This window comes from Aspergillus udagawae (genome assembly GCF_001078395.1).
Source record: "Aspergillus udagawae IFM 46973 DNA, scaffold_5, whole genome shotgun sequence".
Lineage (NCBI taxonomy): Eukaryota > Fungi > Ascomycota > Eurotiomycetes > Eurotiales > Aspergillaceae > Aspergillus > Aspergillus udagawae.
In genome coordinates this window covers 1,525,844-1,542,910 of record NW_025091268.1, presented here as the reverse complement: position 1 = coordinate 1,542,910, position 17,067 = coordinate 1,525,844, and the positions used below count along the sequence as shown (strand labels likewise).

Here is a 17,067-nt window from a genome sequence, read left to right as displayed (position 1 = left end):
AATCCCAGCTATGAATGTGCGCAGCTGAATGTGGGCGAGGAAGCCTAAGTCACGACCTGTACAAGGGGACGTAAAACAGAGTTTCGAGGCTACATTTTTTGAAGGCAGCACTGAGCTATACCATGCTGTCTTCTTCATATCGGCCATTGGCTCGAGAGATCATCACCTTCAGCGGAGGCCTACTCCATAAGTTGTAGGATTCCTGATCAGCCCAGTCCCCGCTTTCAGGGCATAGTTCCATGTCTAAGTGCCAGATGACCTTGGCTAGGATGAGCCGCATTTCTGCATTCGCCAGGCTGGAACGGATCAGTTAACTGACGGACTGGGGCAGTCTATTGAAGGTTTGGAATCAGGGTCCAAACAGGTATCACTTACTGTTGGCCAAGACAATTGCGAGGTCCATATGAGAAAGGCTGAAATGCCTCTTTCCTGTCCATAGCGAACCGGCCATTTATTCCTTCCTCAGGACTCGCGAGCCAGCGTTCAGGAATGAAAGAATCCGGGTTGTGGAAGTTCGCGCTTGAGTGGAAGGTCGACCAGAGAGATATTGAGACCGATGTCTACTTCAGAGTCAGAAGAAGGGAATCGAAAAGAGTTCAACAGGGCCTCGGACTCACCCCACCAGGCACGTATTCTCCATTTATCATCGCTCCCTCCTCGGGAACAAGCCGCGGTAACATCGCAGGAATTGGAGGATAGATCCTCAAGCTTTCCTCCAGCACGGCATTCAGGTAAGGAAGCGTGGCAATAGACGATAACCGAATCTCCAATGGGTCCTGGAACCTACTACGGATTTCAGTCACCAGTCGCCGGTAGACATGCGGGTTCTTCAGAAGATAGAATGTACACCCAGACAGCAATGCAGCTGTGGTCTCACTGCCGGCCAGAACCAAAGTTGCAGCGTTAGCATCGATTTCTTGCCGCGACATGCGGTTCTCGTCGTCTTTATGCCTGAGAATATACGAGATGAAATCTGGGCGGTTTGTCTGTCTGTGCAACCGACGGCTGACTTTCTCCACGGTCAATTGGAAACTTGCCTCTCGTCGTGAATGCAGGTAGCTCGGGACCAGCAGCTTCGTCAAGGGGCTTAGGAAGGGGAAGAACCAAAGGATCTTGAGGTAGACACTGAGCTTGACTGCGTCAAGTATGATGGATACCCACCAGTGATACTTACTATCTTCCAGGCAGTGGAACGGCTCGCCAAAGGCGAGGTCACCGATGAGATCAAACGTGGCGTAGTTGTACCACCTGGTAATATCGACGACCTCTGAGCGCGAATGATGGAGTTGCTCTCGCAGCTTTTGGATGAGAAGATCCGCATAAAATTGCAGTAGCGCTTCCTGCTCCCGTAAGGCCCTGTCCGAAAATGCATGGGCGAGGAGCCGCCGCATGCGAATATGATCGGACTCTGCCGCTGTGATGATTGCGTTCACGCCATTAGGTGTCGGGACATAGAGGGAAGGATCCTTGGAAAATGTTCTTTGGCCCTTTTTTGTTCTATGTCCGTATATTTCCTTCCAGGCCTGTGGAGTTCGGTAGACGAGTGCATTGGGACCAATGCGGACCACGTCCCCATATCTGTCATGAAGATCTTTGACTTTTGAGTGCGCTTTGCCACGAATCTCCCAGACAAGAAGCGCAATTGGGGATATAGTAGCAATTATGGGTCCTGGATATCGGCTCAAAGGATGAAAGTATATAGCATAGATCAAATGGCCGATTAGGTAAATAGAGCCCTGTTGTCTGGTCAGCATCCGACGGTGATAGTTTGCGGTTTATAATCGCTTCTCTACGAACCAGGAGAATGCTCCAACTCAACATTGTGGACAGCATTAGCCTATCGAAGGCATCGTGAATCCACAGAGCCATTTCAAGTCAGATAATGAAGCTACTTGTAGTAGACCTTGATATGCGGCGATACTTCTCATCAAGGTCAGAAAATGAGGACCGCGGATTGTGAAGTATACACCGAGAGTATGTCGTTGGTGAGAGATGGTCGATCGTCATCAGTGTGCTGAAAGTAATTCAGACTCGATGATAAGAAGGCATACTCAAGTACAACAGATGAAGGTCAAGGGCCAGGTAGACTCTCAGCTTTGGTGTCTATTCATGGCTTGATAGTTCACTGTCCCTCACTTCTACCTTACCTGTGGAGTGTCGAGCCGATCAAAACCGAATTCCGTCATATCTAGAATGACTGGCAATGATGCACTATCTTCAAACAGGATAACCAATCAACACTTGAAGGTGGACTGCGAAAAGAGCATGGATGTTGACGGCAGCCTTAATAGGAAAATGTGTGGACAAGGGAGAAGCGAGGGCGGTTTTCACAACGTACGGGGTGCAGTGAGACGTTGCTACCGAGAAACACAGAACGAATTAGATGAATCAGGATTCTCATTCATGTCCTTGTACTCAAGGTGGAATGGCGAGTCCTCTTATTGGACAATGCAACAAATATACCTAGCATTATATGGTTATGGTCCGAATATTATAGGTCAAGCCTATCTCGTCTATATGCTCTTGCCTCCCAGAGGACGTTCATATGTTGGCGACAAGGAAGCTCATGAGACTTCCTGCAGCCAAGCCACCCACAAGAACCATGCTCATGAACCCACCAGCGGCCTCTCGTTCATCCACAGAAACCCATTGACCAGCTCCCATCATACAGCTGCTGCCAAGGTATCCGTTGGAAACGCCGAACAAAAGCTGCACGACGAAGAGATAGAAGAAATCACTCTGTACAATGGCCCCTCTCCCGCCAATGTTACAAAGCAGGTAAAGTGGGATGAACCCAAGGCGGGCCACAGAAATGAGGAAAAGGACCCAAGGACGATGGGCCAATGAAAGACTGGGAACGATGACTGACATTCTCCCAATTAAATCACCGGCATTCCAAAAGAGAAAAGCCACTGGAATGAAGACTTCTCGAGAGAATAACCTCGAACTATTGGAATCTTGATGTACGGACTCGATTTCAGCGGTGAAGACCGCGTATACCATAGTAACGGCAAAGCAAAGGAACACAGCCGATGCAAGAAACCGTAGTTTCTTGAACAAAACCCAGAGACTCACCGTCTTATGAGCATAACCAGAGGAACTCGAGTCGTGTTGCTCCTCTGGCAACTGTAGGGATATACCCGACCGTCGTCTGACAAGGGAAAGGAAGGCGACCAGCGACATAGCAGCAATTGTGGTAGCTGTGATGAAATACATGAATGCGGACTTTGATGAAGCCTGAGGCATGTTTTGGCCCTTTCTCTCCGGCACTGCCAAAGCAGAGATAATTTGCACCACACAGGGAAGCACGCCGGCTACTCCCTGTCCTGCCATAATCGCTTGTGTATATTCTTCTCTTCCAAACCCAGACACATAGGCAAAGACACCATTCTGATTGATGCCGGTTGCCAAGCTTGCCCCAAATACCATGAACATCAGAAAGCTGAAGTAGGCTTTAACATCAACATCTTTCATAAAGACTGTCGAAAGCGCCAACAGTGAGAAGACAACAATATTTATAAGTAGAGAAAGCGTTACTCGTCCCGGGTACGACGCCCCTTTCTGCAGTTTGGCGAGAATGAATGCGGAGCCCAGGTTGGTGATGGTCGAGACTGTCAGAATCGAAGGTTGGAAATGGGTTGCCGCCCAGTTGTCCGACCGGAAACGGATATAGAAATACGGTGCTGCGGCAAGAAACATGTTCCTAATCCAGGTACGGCAGAGTCAGAAAGCTTTCAGGTAAAATTGGCAGGACAGAGGTCAGATGGGGAGGGAGGTAACACAGGTGTGAGGAGCGTACCATGCCCACAACATTGACACCCCCAGTATAAAGAATACAGCATATTCATATCTGGAGAAAGGCAATTCATGCTGTGCTCGAAGGGAGATTGAACCGTGATCATCGTCATCAACCTCCGTAGGGTGCTCTATCGGCTCGTAGGCCTGTGGGCGACTGATCAACCGCCGAATACGGTCCATTGCTGTTCTGTATGGTTCGTTCAGTCCTTTCCAACAATAGGAAATGGATAGATAAAAAGGAACCAATCAAGCCATAGTTAACATTTGATGGCTTTCAGGAACCACAGCCCACCATGAAGCCAAGGTGCTTAAACAGTGATGGTCGAAGGTGCTGTCAGGAGGAATAGTGCCAAGACTTGTGCTGCGATGTCATGTGGTGTTGCCTTATTTTTGGTTGCCTACGGAGTATAGCCTACGGACTACTTTGTAGAGGAGACTCGACAGTCACTGATTTCGATTCGACGGTTCCAGAGTGCTGCAGATGGATACGACTCGTGAGCACTGTTTGTGCCTAGACTTTTATTTGTCTCGCTACATGTCCAGTTATGAGGTTTTCCCAAGGGAGCTATTTCATCAATAACGAATACCGCCAACCTTTGACACTATCGACCGTCTAAGATAAAATTTATAGACACAAAATAAAGGGGATATTCTATAGGCCAAGATGCTGGACTCGCGAAGAGGGGAGTTAACGTAAGAAAACAAAAAGAAATAAGCGGACATGCAAGGGAGCCTATGTGAGCGCCTCCGCCCCCTATAATCTATCTAAAGCACTAGTCACTTTTTCGCGACTCGGGGGGAGATGTTGGTATCCTCAGACACCTCTGTCACATCCTCGCTCTGGATGTCCCAAGCAGTTTCCTGCGCCACTGGGTTGGCAGCAGTGACGGGCTGGTCCGTCACCTCACCGCCACTCATCTGCCATTCCATCAATTTGGTGAAGGCGCCGTCAGGGCGAGCACTGAGCTCCTCATAACTGCCCTGTTCGGCTACCCTTCCGTCGGGACCAAGGACAATAATCGTATCGGATCTCTTAATTGTAGAGAGTCGATGAGCGATGCTGATGGTAGTATTGTTACCACGAAGGAGCGCGGTAAGAGCGCTGTTCACAAGAGTTTCCGACTCTGCATCGAGAGCAGAAGTTGCTTCATCAAGTATGAGAATATCAGGATCCTTAATCAGAGCCCGGGCAATCGCAATGCGCTGCTTCTGGCCACCAGAAAGCTGGGCGCCTCGGGGTCCCACCTGGGTGTCGAGGCCATCCGGCTGGACAACACAGTCAGCTGCATGGGTAAACAAAAATGGAGGTCGAGTAACTTACAAAGTCACTTATAAACTGGCAGTTCGCCTTGCGCGCAGCTGCAACGATCTCTGACCGTTTGGCCTGAGGCTTACCATACGCAATGTTCTCCGCTATGGTCCCCGAAAAGAGGACAGGCTCTTGGGAGACGATGCCAATCTTTCGTCGAAGGGATTTGGCGTTCATATGAGTGATGTCATTGCCACCGATTAGAACTCTTCCTTCGGTAGGAGAGTAGAAACGGAGCAAGATGGAAGCGATTGTCGATTTCCCACCGCCTGAGGGCCCAACGATAGCAACATTGGTCCCTTGGGGAATTTCGAAATTGAGATCCTTGAAAATGGGAACAGCAGGCCGAGTTGGGTAACTAAAAGTCACGTTTTCAAAGCGGATGGGTCCTCGCGCCGAAATGACCTTCTCGCCCTTGGTTGGAGATATGGTTGGCTGACGATCCTGCAATTCGAACAGTCGACTAGCTGCCCCGACACCTTTCATAAGTTCAGAGTAAAAGCTCGAAAGACCGAACATGCTTGACCCTGCGTACGCCGTGTACATCAGGAATGATGTTAATTCTCCAATGGTTATGGAACCAGATTGGACCATGCCTCCTCCTACGTAGAGCAATGCCAGGATGGTCATGTTGCCAGCGAACCCCGTCTAGATAAGGTTAGATCTATGATAAGCGGTAGGGTTGGGTGACAGATGCGTACGGAGCTAAAGAATGTGGCACTGATCAAGGATTCCCTTTTGCCAAGATCAAAAATCTTTCGCACTTGATTGTTATACCGGCGAACCTCGAGAACCTCGCCAGCAAAGGACTGGCTAGTCTTGACATTGCCCAGACGCTCCTCCGCAATCTTAGTCAATGTTCCAAGATTTCTCTGGATTTGACGACTCAGGTTTCGAATCGCTCGTCCATAGAAAAACGCCCCAAGGCCGATAGGAGGGAGGAGGAGAGCCAATATACTGGAGAGCTTGAGACTGACGTAGGCCATTAAACCGAACCCTGCTGCACCACTAACTGCCGCGCGCAGTCCATCAGACAGGTTCTGTGTAATACTCTTGCCGACAATAATGGTATCAGAGCTAAGACGAGAAATCAAGTCACCGACCCGGTTCGCATCGAAGAACTCTGCATCTTGCACAAACGTCTGGCGGAAGAGTTTCGAGCGAAGCCTGGCAACGACGCGCTCACCAACAATACGCAGGATGATAATTCGACCATAGTTCGCCGCAGCACCCAGAGTCAGAATTCCGGCCAACGCACCATAGAACATGGGAAGGCTCAGACCGAAGAGCTCATTACCACCTTCTGTAGTCGCTTTTGTAGCCGTATCCATAATCCTCCCAATTGAAAACGGAATGGACATTGTAATACCAGACGATACCAGCAAAAAAAGAAAGGCGAAGGCGAGCTTCTTCGCCTCCGGTCGAGCGATCAGTAAGAGCCTCCATATTTCCCTGAACCCGGCCTTCTTTCCAGCAGCACCATCTTTGGCTAGCTTCGCGCTGAGGTTGACCTGTGCTGCCTGAGCGGCTTTCTCTGATAGCTCAAAACCTTTTTCGATGTCCTCATGCTCCTGATCCTGGTGTATCTCTGACCTCACTCCCCGACCGCCTATCGACTCGACATTTGGCTTTGCCTCCAATGGTCGCTGGGAGGTGGAAAACAGCCTGACTGTACTCACAAATCGCGGTTGAACGGTTGAAAAACCTTTACTATATACATTGGCGTATAACGAGGAGGCGAATGCGGATTGACGCGGGCGCGGATTGCAACTGTTGCTCGTCGACCCGGTGTAACCCGAAAACTGTCGGACGAGACCATTGCGAGCGCTGTGCGTTGAGGGAGTTGCGCAGGCATTGGGATATAGCTCAGTAAATAGTGCTATTCGAGGAAGTCGCTTCGTGCTCAACCCAGGAGCCCAGCAGGGAAGCGATCTAATCCCGCGCATCTGGAAGTTTGGAGAGAAGATGCGGAATTGGACGGGAATTCAGAATGATGTCACGGAAGAGAAATTGGGTGCCATATCTCGTCACGGGAACATTAATGTTGTGCTGATCTTGACACTGTCGAGCTCAATTGCTGCTCGAGGAATGGACAGGTGCTTGCAACGCTGATGCGACGTAAAATGGCGAGCGTCAGCTGAAGTTGAAACTATGCTTGTTCGGTCGGTCGGACAGGCATCGGACTCGGCAGCGCGGCTGTCCCAAAGGCAAGATTCTGCCATCTCGACCGCCTTCCACGGAGGTTCGGCCGCAATCGAAGCTGATCGAGAGCTTTCGATGCATGTGACTTAAATATACATTGAGAGTTCACATTTGTTTTGAGCCACTATTTATCTTGCTGGCCTTGGTCGAGTAGCTTGAGCCATTCAAACTTGATGACCTAGCAGATTCTCTCTTGAATCGCAGATCTTTGTGAACATAATTGTCTCTTATTATCAATCATCGTCCATAGGTACTGTTGTAATACTTTGTTTCTACCCCGCCTATCGCACCCCTCATAACATACCAGCAACAGCTTTTCGTTCAGCGTATTACCACGAATCGCCGCGATGGTTTTGGACTACAGCAAATGGGATGCTCTTGAACTGTCCGATGATTCGGATATTGAGGTCCACCCTAATGTCGACAAGCGCTCCTTCATTAGAGCAAAGCAGGCTCAGATCCATCAGCAACGGCAACAGCGCCGTATGGAGATTGGGACACTTAAGTACGAGCGAATTATCAATGATGGTCTCCTCTCACGTATAGATAAGCTCCTTGCATTGCTTCGCGAGCATGAAGGATCTCCACGGGATCCTGAGGAGCTGGTCTTCCAAGCTGTGATGGAGTCGGCAAGCAACCCCGCTGAAGACCAGGCACCTGCCCCACCAGAGGGCGTTCATACACACGAAAAGGAGCAGCCGAAGTACTCTCAAATGCTGAGTGCTTTAGTTGATCAAGTTAAGAAGGAGATCGGCGAGTTGAACCCCGATAACCGATACCGGGCATACATCAAGGGGGTAGAAGGTCACCAGGATAAAGTTCAGGGGTTACAGAAAGAACTGCTGGCTCGTCTTGCGCAGCTGGAGAAGGAAGAGTCCAGCAAAATCACGAGCGATATGCTGCATACTGGATTCGACACATCCTACGTATCAAAATCAATGGATAAGGGCAAGGCACCGGCTACGGCGAAAGCAGAATCTGTGGAACTTCTAAACCCACGTGCAGTACAGAATGATGAACCGAAAGCTGATGATAACGAGCAAGTCGACCCGGAAGACGTCAAAGCGAGCGATCTGGCAAAGAAGTTTGCTCGCATCAATCGTAATGACTATAGGACATTGCTTCAATTTATCTCGGAACATCCAGAGATTGTCGCAGAGAAGGAGACAGATGGCCTTCTAGTTGAAGCTTTCAACAGCCAGATGGAAGGAAAGGAGGAGTATGCTCGTCAGTGCGTACACCAGGGGCTGTTGTTGCAATATTGCCGCTCTCTAGGTCGAGACGGGATCTCACTTTTCTTCAAGCGGTAAGTTCAAATTGATCATTAGATGAGTGGAACTATTGCTAAGATAGTCTGATCAACAGAATCACGACGAAAGACCATCAAGCGTCAACACTTTTCCGCAACGACGTGAACGAAACCTACAACAAAATCAAAACCCGTGCAGCGGAACTTGCCAAAGATAGCTCAGCTGCCAATGACCCTGCTGGAGTAGAGCAGATTCAATTGCATGCCGTCGATCCCAACACGAAGATCACTATCAATATCCCGCCCGCAGACAGCAATGACCCGGCGGAGATTGAAGCTCGCAAGATCTTCGAGTCGTTCTCGGAAGATCTGCAGAAGGCATTGGCCTCGGAATCACTTGATGAAGTCAACAAAGTACTTGGTGAAATGCCCGTCAACGAGGCCGAAGAAGTTGTGGAGAAGCTAGGGGCCGGTGGCTTGCTAAGCCTTGAGGAAGGCATCGTTGACGCGACCACAGAAGAAGGCAGGAAGAAGCTTGAGGAAATTGAAGCTGAGGGCAGAAAGGAAAAGCATGAAGATATTGGTGAACCTGGCGGAGATGTTACCGAGTTGGATTAACGCAATGGTGAATGTTATAGTTAACTCTTTGAGCCGATTGACCTCAGTCATCCATTCTGCTCAGTGTATTAGTGTATTGCAGACAGTATCCAGGGTTGTTCTCTCCGGCTTTGAAGGATTCTAATCAAGACCATGTAACAATTGCCACTCGTCGGCAATCTACTGCATGCTACCCTAGGTTTACCCCTGGCGAACTAAGCAATTTCTCTAGGGTGGAGCCGCATGGAAGGCGAACTATAGGAGCAGTTAATTCGTACATACATCTACGAAGCTGATAAATAGAAGGGAAAAGACCGAGTTTTAAAAACACAATGCCAGAAGGATATGCCAGTAGTAAAGAAATCAAAAGCTGTAGCTGAAGCGAATACACAACCATGACCATCAATGCAGGAAACCTCACGCTCCAATCATTGTGATCAAAATGATAAAATGGAAGGCATCGTTGATCAAACGCGAGTAGTGGTGTTCGTGAGCAAGATGCGAGAACGATATGAAACAGGGTGTATTGTCATTAGATAATTTATTTCTTTCAATCTCTCGATGATCCGTCGTCCTCCGTCATGCTTGTCATGTCAAGGACCGGCGCTCGATCTCTAGATCCCACTGACACCTGGGGCATTCTGATCCTTCTTCAGATCCAGTAGCATCTCACGGAAACGCTCCTTGCCTGATCCACTGGCACCACCTTTTGCGCCCTTTCCTGAGATGTCGACGAGCTTCGCGATGCGCTCCCAGCTGGTGCCACCGGCAGAGGTGTCTTCCCTGTTGGCAAGGAATTGTTCAGCATCAGCGCGGGTTTGAGCTCGGAGCTTGTCCGTCTTGTTATTGTAAGATACATAGAAATCGTCGATGTCCTCTCGAGCTTTCTTGATAGTCGCCTCCTTCTTCTCGTTCGAGATTTCGGCACGGCGGGCGATTTCTGCGTCTCGTCTCTCACGCCATTCCCTTTACAATCCATATCGTCAGCGTGCGGATCCTCGCAGGTGGGCGAGAGCATAAGGAGTGGAGCGTTGTCAAAACAGCAAAACTATGTGACGTACCTGACAGGTTCCGGTTCTTCCTCTGGCTCTTTGTAAGAAGGATAGCCGGTCGGCGGGAAGGGTGCGCCTGTTCCGGTGATTGTACCGCCAGGAGCAACTTGCTGTTAAGGAGAAGATATCAGTGCTCCGCAAACAACCTTGGCCCCTGAGACGAGCAAAACAATACCTCATTCTGTGTCTCTATAGCAGGAAACGACGACTCAAATCCCGAGATTTCCTCAGGGGCTGCTTCGCCAGCTGCGGTTCCTTCCGCACCGCCCAGTAAGTCATCACCGATATCTGTAGCAACGTGGTCTTGAGCAGTAGCAAATTGTTCCGCATCATCTCCAAGAATAGCGCGCTCCCGAGCAAGGAAGTCGTTTTCATCCGATGCGCCGTTGGTTTCGACAACGTCAGTCTGGCCTGGGTGTATCCAGATTAGCATCGTCAATCAGGTACTAGCGGGATTGTTGCGGGCAACCAACCCGCAGAAAAGTCCTCCAATGAGGGGAAACGGTCCGCCATTTTTGAGTAGTAATTGAGGTGTTAAAAGTCCCAGGGCTGGCCTGCAAGTGCTGTAGATCAAGGTGGATGGAGGAAATGAGATTGAGGTTGAATGTAATGCTCCAGCTGGCGCTTTGAGGAGGTATGAATGAGTGTTGATGGAGCCCGGGGATTCTGCCGCGGAGGGCGGTCAGGAAGCTTCCGTAGTTGGTCTGGAGCTTTGATGAGCTTCATGAACACAGTCACCTTAACATACTTACAAATCATATCTTCGATGATCTGCTCTCACTCGAAGCTGCTTATACTCTTTGTGTTTCTCCATTGATCCAACGCCAGCATCCTTTCATTTGTCAGTTCAACTTGCTGCTAGGCTCCTCAAATCTGGAGCAATACCACTAAAGCATTCAATTCAGCTGTTAACTCATCAGCGCATCGCTTTCTAAACGCGTTCAGTCGGGACTTTCTTTCAACATGGCATACACTGATGATGCTGTCAAAGCAAAACTCTCGGCGCTAAACGAGACGCAGGAGGGTATCGTCACAGTTGCCCAATGGGTTATGTTTCACAGGTAATTGAGCCCCAGTAATGAGTCCCTTAGACGAGATGCTAATTACATCTCCACATTCAGACGACATGCAGAACGAACAGCGCAACTTTGGCTACAGAAACTTCGCGATTCGCCTGCGCCTAAACGGCTGAACCTTATCTACCTTGCTAACGGTACAAGTCTTGCAAATCGGACTAGTGCTCTTGAACTAATGAGTGATTAGAGGTCGCACAACAATCAAAAGCCAGACGGAAGGATGATTTCCTCATTGCATTCTCTCCGGTTGGTACTCCTTTGCGTGGCGTAAGAATGGAGGTTAATTCCATGTAGATCATTGCGGAGGCCGTGGCAACTGCATACAAAGGAGCTTCAAACGACATCCAGCAGAAGCTCCGACGAGTTGTTGAGGTGTGGAGGCAACGGTCAATTTTTGAGATACCTATTCAGGAAGCTGTAGAGGCTCGAGTGGATGGTAAGCTTTTCTCGTTATATCCGGCCTAATATTCAATTGGCTTATCGAACTATAGAGATTGATAAGTCACGGTCGACCGGTAAAAAGCCATTGTTGGGCGGATCCCTTTTCTCGAGCCCTTCTGGTTCAGTTCCATCTGAAATTCAGCCGCTGGTGCCTCTGCAAGCAGCTTTGTCCAAAGCGACAGTGGCCTCCGGTGCATCTGCTACTGCAGCAAATGGAGAGTACGACAAAATGCACGATCCCGCTGTACCCCTACCAACTCCTCCAGTGCATGCTGCACGTCTAAGCCAACTATTGAAAGCGCTTGCAAATGCTGAAAGTTCTGTGTCCGAGGTCATCAAATCGCGCTTGGCACTTATCGATGGTCTTGAGAAGCTTCTTGAAACCAATCGTGCAGCCTTATCAAAAGAGCAGTCCGTTCTCTCGCAGCTGTCTGAAAGGAAGGCGGAGACTGAAGCGAAGAAGCGGGACGTAGAGGATAGCATCATGAGAGGGCTTTCTGTCGACAATCCACCCGTGGCTCAGCCTAGCGACGCGGGCGCTGAGGCACCAGCCGTGACTCGTCCGGAGGTCGAGGCTTTAACACCCCCGCCAGTGGAATCAATCACCCCTGTTGGGTCCCCGAAGCAAGGCCCCCAGGAGAAAATCCCACGGTCCGTGGAGGAGGCTCAGGTGGATGGTTTTTCGCTTCCAGGCATCGGACAGCCTACCAATATTGTGCCATCTGATACGGAACTACCAGGTCTGTCGAATCTTTCTAGCCTGCTCCAGCAGGGCAGTCCCAACGGGGTCAACTTGAAGAAGCGTAAGGCTGCCCACGAAGAGGAGGACTATGCGCAATTCGCTAGCGGCGATCTGGACGCTGATGTCGCTGAGTTACTGAATCAGGAGGGCTATCCGCAGGAGAGATAGCATCCTTAAAGCATCTAAGCTGCCGGTCCGGTCCTACCTTTCTCATCCGGGCATTCTGCTTTGTACTTCTGGCTTTGATCCGTATTCCCCAACATAGCTTCGTTACGGTGTGAGGTTACTTCTGGTAGGCTTGGTCTATTCAATCTCCATCTGCATGTGATCGATATTGAGCTGGAGTTATTTGCCAGTTCAATACAATGGAGCCTTTCTCTTGTGACTTCCAAATTTGACTTGGGGGGCGTCGCTGTCCCAGGACATGGGCATCGTATGTAGGTTCCGTCCCGATAGCTAGTTCAATGACACGCACTACGAAGTATCCCGTTCCCGTTTTATTGAAGATGCCACTGTAAATGCGAGACATAGAGAGCGATGGGCCTAGATCAATTACCCAACTAGACCTAATCCGATCATTGCTTCCTGAAGGCGCTATAGATGGTAATATTATGCATTATTCTTGTCATAACCGTATCTGTCATTGACTACCCATTTATACCCGGTTCGAATAACTTGTCCTCTGAAGACTGAATCGGAAACGGACGCCTCTTCCGACGATAGACAGATGTGGATGTTCGAGGAAAATGACTCGGTGGCTGCTCAGCTGGCGGCTGTTCGACGGGTGGGGGAGGGGACGGTGTAGGAGCTGGTGAGCTATGCCTCTTTGGCTTGACTATTAGTAGGATGATCATCCCTGCGATCAGGATGATAAGGAGAAGGAGGATTTTGCGTTTTGTCGTCCGCCGTTGATAATTGGTGGCCTTTAAGCAGCATTTGTCAGTCCATTGGCAGGCCCTCGATCTCTCATAAGCGATGAACATACCACTTTCAGTTCCTTCTCGGCTGCCTTGACCTCAGTACCCATCCGTTCGATATTATAGTCTATCCGGTCCAGCATGGTTCCCTGATCGATGACCATCGCTTGTAGTTCACGAAAGATGTCAGACAACTCAATGATGCTCTTTGCGATGTCGTTGATCTCTCGCTCTCGTTGCTCAATGGCTTCGTCATGTTGACCGGTGAGTCGCTGTGACGTTTGCATGAGAGTTGATTGAGAAAAAGACTTGTCTGCGTCGGACTCCATTAATGAAGGATCCATGTAGGGATTCTGTGGCGTCGGGGCGCGGTCAAAAGGCGCCGCAGCACCCTCCAGCCCTCGTAATTCTGTCAAGTCGCGGGTTACAACATTTTCCCAATGGCCATGAAGGGTAACAGTGCATACTCTTCAGATAGGTGCTTTGCTTCTTCCTAAACCGCGCACTAGCCTCTTGTACCCTGGAAGCCAAGGATATTTGGATGTTCTTCGCCATGGTCTCGTCCCCTGCACTCACGCCGCCTTGTTGCTTGGCCTCGCGCACCATCACTTCAATCCTCTGAACCGCCTTCTGACACTCATGGAACCCATGAGTTATATCCCGCGTGAGTCGTTCGATCATACGTTCATCCTGCTTCCTAACATCCTCGTCGCCGAAGCCCGGTAGCAGATGCTTCTGGTGTAGCTTGTCCAACTGTGCCGACTTTTGCGCAATGTCCGCGAGCAACTCCGTCACCTCGTCTTGAACGTCGACCCACCGCGGCGGCAGGAGATCCATCTCAATGATCGCATCACCATCATCTTCTAAGCCGCCGGAGTCAGGTATGAGTCTGCGACTCTCTTCGAATTGTGAGGGTGTGTCGGTGAAGCCATTGGACGGCCCGATATAACGTGGCTTCTTGGCTGGGTGGTGCGTAAATGATTGACGGTAGGAGATGTATCTGGGAAGGGCAGGAGTATTGTCAGCTTTTCCTGCCAGCTAAGTAAGTCTTAAGGGCTGTAGAGGAGTACAGGTTCGTACGATCCCGCCACATCGCGACAGGTAATCTGGGGTATGAGCGATTCCTGTTGTAGTCTTCGGTGGAGGGGCGTCCTAGCTTGCCCGGATCATCGTCGGTAAAATATGAAGTTCTGTGATGGTGTATTATATGACCGGAAAGCAGAGGTTTGCTAGGAGCAATAATGCGGTCGGAATAGGGTATAGTGTGAAAAGGGAAGGAATTTGAAGCTTATAACTCGTCGCAATCACAAAGATATCGCCGACATCCGCAGCTCCATCACCAACAATGGCCCACGTGAAGGGACACCAGTCCGTATGACGCCATGCCGCTTCAGGGAAAGCCGTTCTGGTACTTCCCGTTACGGACCTGTAAGCTGGGCTCTCCCCAGATTCATCAGGTAGGTGCCTGGTAAATAAGGAATTATTATACATATCTGGCATCTTTGTTGCACAGAAAGGGAAATTTAGCCACGCTGGCGATATTTTACCTTGAATATTTACGACCTGGTCAGTACAGCAATATGGGTGGAAGTAATTAGTATCAGAGGACTGCTGTATCTGATAAAAGGAGCACCATGGCAATCTAGGTAGATGGATAAATCATGATACATGGAGTCATGGATTGGGAGTGACAATCTCTACCTCATCGTTTTGTCTCGTCCGTTGATCAATGTACTAAAAGTCGTCACATCCAGGGCTACACACCTTGAATTCGTGGCTCGGTTTCGGAATCCAGACAGATGATTGAATTTCTGGAGACGCGTGTACGTACGCCGCGTGCCAAATGTATTAGACCAATTTGAATCGGTCAACGTAGGCTCAAGGACAGACATCACTAGACAGGGACATTGACAGACAAAGCAGCCAGGCTATGTGCACAAGACACGGTATATAGATGAGATATTCAGTGCTATAAAAAGCTGAATAGTCAATTTTTAAAGAGCACTGCCACCGCTAAGGAATGATAGCCAGAACTTGTTGCCTTCAAGCTTCACTACTCGCCTTAGATCCACGGGCGTCGTCAGCAACATAGGTAGTTACTAACAGCCCGGATATACCAAAGGGCGGGACTCCGATGGCACTATGGATATTGCTAAGCGCAGTTGCACATGCTGGACGAAATTCTCCGCAGCAGAGTCATAAGACCCGAGAGCCTCTGCCCTCTGCAGTAGATAATGGAAACGGCATACAGTCAGGGAGCATGTCCTGCCAACCTTCAGCAGTTTCAGCCCTTCAGCCCTCTTTGGGCGCTACGGCCAGGCGGTGCTCCGGGCGGGTCACGTTTTCAGGCCAGCAGTCCTATGATTAAGCGACGGCCTGGTTTGCCAGGCATCCAGCTCGTTCTCTGGCGGGTCCAGTTTATTATTGTCGACTTGGCTCAGCTTCCCCTTAAACACTTCTTCCCCCGCTACCATCACTACCTCGCTAAACCACCGGCTGCTCAGCCTTTATATACCCTTTCCAGGCCACTGTTCAACCAGCCCAACACTTTACATTTTTCTTGTCACTCTCAGTATTCCATTTTTTCACCATGGTATGCATTCTTGTTCAATCGCCTTGGCGAGTCCTGCTGAAAGTCCCCCACTTTGCGGGGCAGATCGACTGGTATTCTGGACAAAAGTCGCTGACACCCAAATGTTTAGGCCGACTCTTTGACTGAGGAACAGGTTTCCGAGTACAAGGAGGCTTTCTCTCTCTTCGTAAGTGAACTGTTTTAGTCCCTAGTCGTTGTATAAGAAGAATTTCCACAATATTGAGAGTTTGCGCTCACACGAGATTCGACGTATAGGACAAGGATGGTGATGGTTAGTGACCTTTTTTTCCGCTCCTCGAACGTCGGATTCTGTGCGATCATGTTCAAATGCCAACTTACAATATCCGAGAATGGCCCCATCAATACTGATAAAATCTATGTTTGACTATTAGGCCAGATCACCACCAAGGAACTGGGCACTGTGATGCGCTCCCTGGGCCAGAACCCTTCCGAGTCAGAGCTGCAAGATATGATCAACGAGGTGGATGCTGACAACAATGGCACCATCGATTTCCCTGGTACGCGGATGCATCTAGCGTGACCCGGGAGGGAGGAGAACAATCATTAACTCGTATACAGAATTCCTTACAATGATGGCTCGGAAGATGAAGGACACCGACTCCGAAGAGGAAATCCGGGAAGCTTTTAAGGTCTTCGACCGCGACAACAACGGTTTCATTTCCGCTGCGGAGCTGCGCCACGTTATGACCTCTATCGGAGAAAAGCTCACTGATGACGAAGTTGACGAGATGATCCGCGAGGCGGATCAGGACGGTGACGGCCGGATTGATTGTATGTTGATCAAACAGCTTTCCTTTGTTGGACCCCGATTTACATGGAACGTTTTGCTAATTGTGTGTAGACAACGAGTTCGTTCAGCTCATGATGCAAAAATAAGCGTTTCGTTCGGCTGTTCTGTTCATTCTTAGCTAGTCGGGTGTCAATACATATATCCACTATTCCCATCTGATCTTCGTTGCTATTACGGCTGTAGCTGATAGGTATGGAGTATGGATCGAGGTTGGCTTTTACCACCCTTCTGCTTGAGTCTGTTGGTTCACCTGTGGAGACTCCGAGATGATTGCTGTGTC

At 49.6% G+C, this 17,067-nt stretch overlaps 8 protein-coding genes across 8 annotated transcripts; 3 read left to right on the top strand and 5 right to left on the bottom strand.

The window, feature by feature from the left end:
• Positions 1 to 115: 115 nt before the first annotated feature.
• Aud_007337 (cytochrome P450) lies at positions 116 to 1,869 on the bottom strand (the record flags this gene model as incomplete). Its single annotated transcript, XM_043292230.1, has 4 exons — positions 116 to 296; positions 376 to 560; positions 618 to 1,736; positions 1,798 to 1,869. The coding sequence occupies 4 exons, from the start codon at positions 1,867 to 1,869 to the stop codon at positions 116 to 118; spliced, it is 1,557 nt and encodes a 518-aa protein (XP_043148165.1).
• A 672-nt stretch (positions 1,870 to 2,541) lies between these two features.
• Aud_007336 (nucleoside transmembrane transporter FUN26) lies at positions 2,542 to 3,978 on the bottom strand (the record flags this gene model as incomplete). The annotated part of the gene is made up of 2 exons (XM_043292229.1): positions 2,542 to 3,703; positions 3,800 to 3,978. The coding sequence occupies 2 exons, from the start codon at positions 3,976 to 3,978 to the stop codon at positions 2,542 to 2,544; spliced, it is 1,341 nt and encodes a 446-aa protein (XP_043148164.1).
• Positions 3,979 to 4,575: 597 nt separating this feature from the next.
• mdr2 (ATP-binding cassette permease mdr2) lies at positions 4,576 to 7,053 on the bottom strand (the record flags this gene model as incomplete). The annotated part of the gene is made up of 3 exons (XM_043292228.1): positions 4,576 to 5,064; positions 5,120 to 5,755; positions 5,809 to 7,053. The coding sequence occupies 3 exons, from the start codon at positions 7,051 to 7,053 to the stop codon at positions 4,576 to 4,578; spliced, it is 2,370 nt and encodes a 789-aa protein (XP_043148163.1).
• A 603-nt stretch (positions 7,054 to 7,656) lies between these two features.
• On the top strand, positions 7,657 to 9,176 carry Aud_007334 (Hsp90 co-chaperone CDC37; the record flags this gene model as incomplete). Its single annotated transcript, XM_043292227.1, has 2 exons — positions 7,657 to 8,615; positions 8,675 to 9,176. 2 exons carry the CDS (start codon positions 7,657 to 7,659, stop codon positions 9,174 to 9,176), a joined length of 1,461 nt encoding a protein of 486 aa, XP_043148162.1.
• Positions 9,177 to 9,769: 593 nt separating this feature from the next.
• On the bottom strand, positions 9,770 to 10,720 carry Aud_007333 (clathrin light chain CLC1; the record flags this gene model as incomplete). The annotated part of the gene is made up of 4 exons (XM_043292226.1): positions 9,770 to 10,121; positions 10,217 to 10,317; positions 10,383 to 10,618; positions 10,681 to 10,720. 4 exons carry the CDS (start codon positions 10,718 to 10,720, stop codon positions 9,770 to 9,772), a joined length of 729 nt encoding a protein of 242 aa, XP_043148161.1.
• A 450-nt stretch (positions 10,721 to 11,170) lies between these two features.
• Positions 11,171 to 12,634, top strand: Aud_007332 (CTD-interacting domain-containing protein; the record flags this gene model as incomplete). The annotated part of the gene is made up of 5 exons (XM_043292225.1): positions 11,171 to 11,268; positions 11,329 to 11,420; positions 11,471 to 11,529; positions 11,578 to 11,719; positions 11,775 to 12,634. 5 exons carry the CDS (start codon positions 11,171 to 11,173, stop codon positions 12,632 to 12,634), a joined length of 1,251 nt encoding a protein of 416 aa, XP_043148160.1.
• Positions 12,635 to 13,113: 479 nt separating this feature from the next.
• Positions 13,114 to 14,476, bottom strand: Aud_007331 (t-SNARE syntaxin TLG2; the record flags this gene model as incomplete). The annotated part of the gene is made up of 4 exons (XM_043292224.1): positions 13,114 to 13,389; positions 13,452 to 13,792; positions 13,851 to 14,383; positions 14,454 to 14,476. 4 exons carry the CDS (start codon positions 14,474 to 14,476, stop codon positions 13,114 to 13,116), a joined length of 1,173 nt encoding a protein of 390 aa, XP_043148159.1.
• Positions 14,477 to 15,973: 1,497 nt separating this feature from the next.
• Positions 15,974 to 16,873, top strand: Aud_007330 (calmodulin; the record flags this gene model as incomplete). Its single annotated transcript, XM_043292223.1, has 6 exons — positions 15,974 to 15,976; positions 16,086 to 16,142; positions 16,232 to 16,247; positions 16,369 to 16,494; positions 16,556 to 16,768; positions 16,839 to 16,873. 6 exons carry the CDS (start codon positions 15,974 to 15,976, stop codon positions 16,871 to 16,873), a joined length of 450 nt encoding a protein of 149 aa, XP_043148158.1.
• Positions 16,874 to 17,067: the final 194 nt, after the last annotated feature.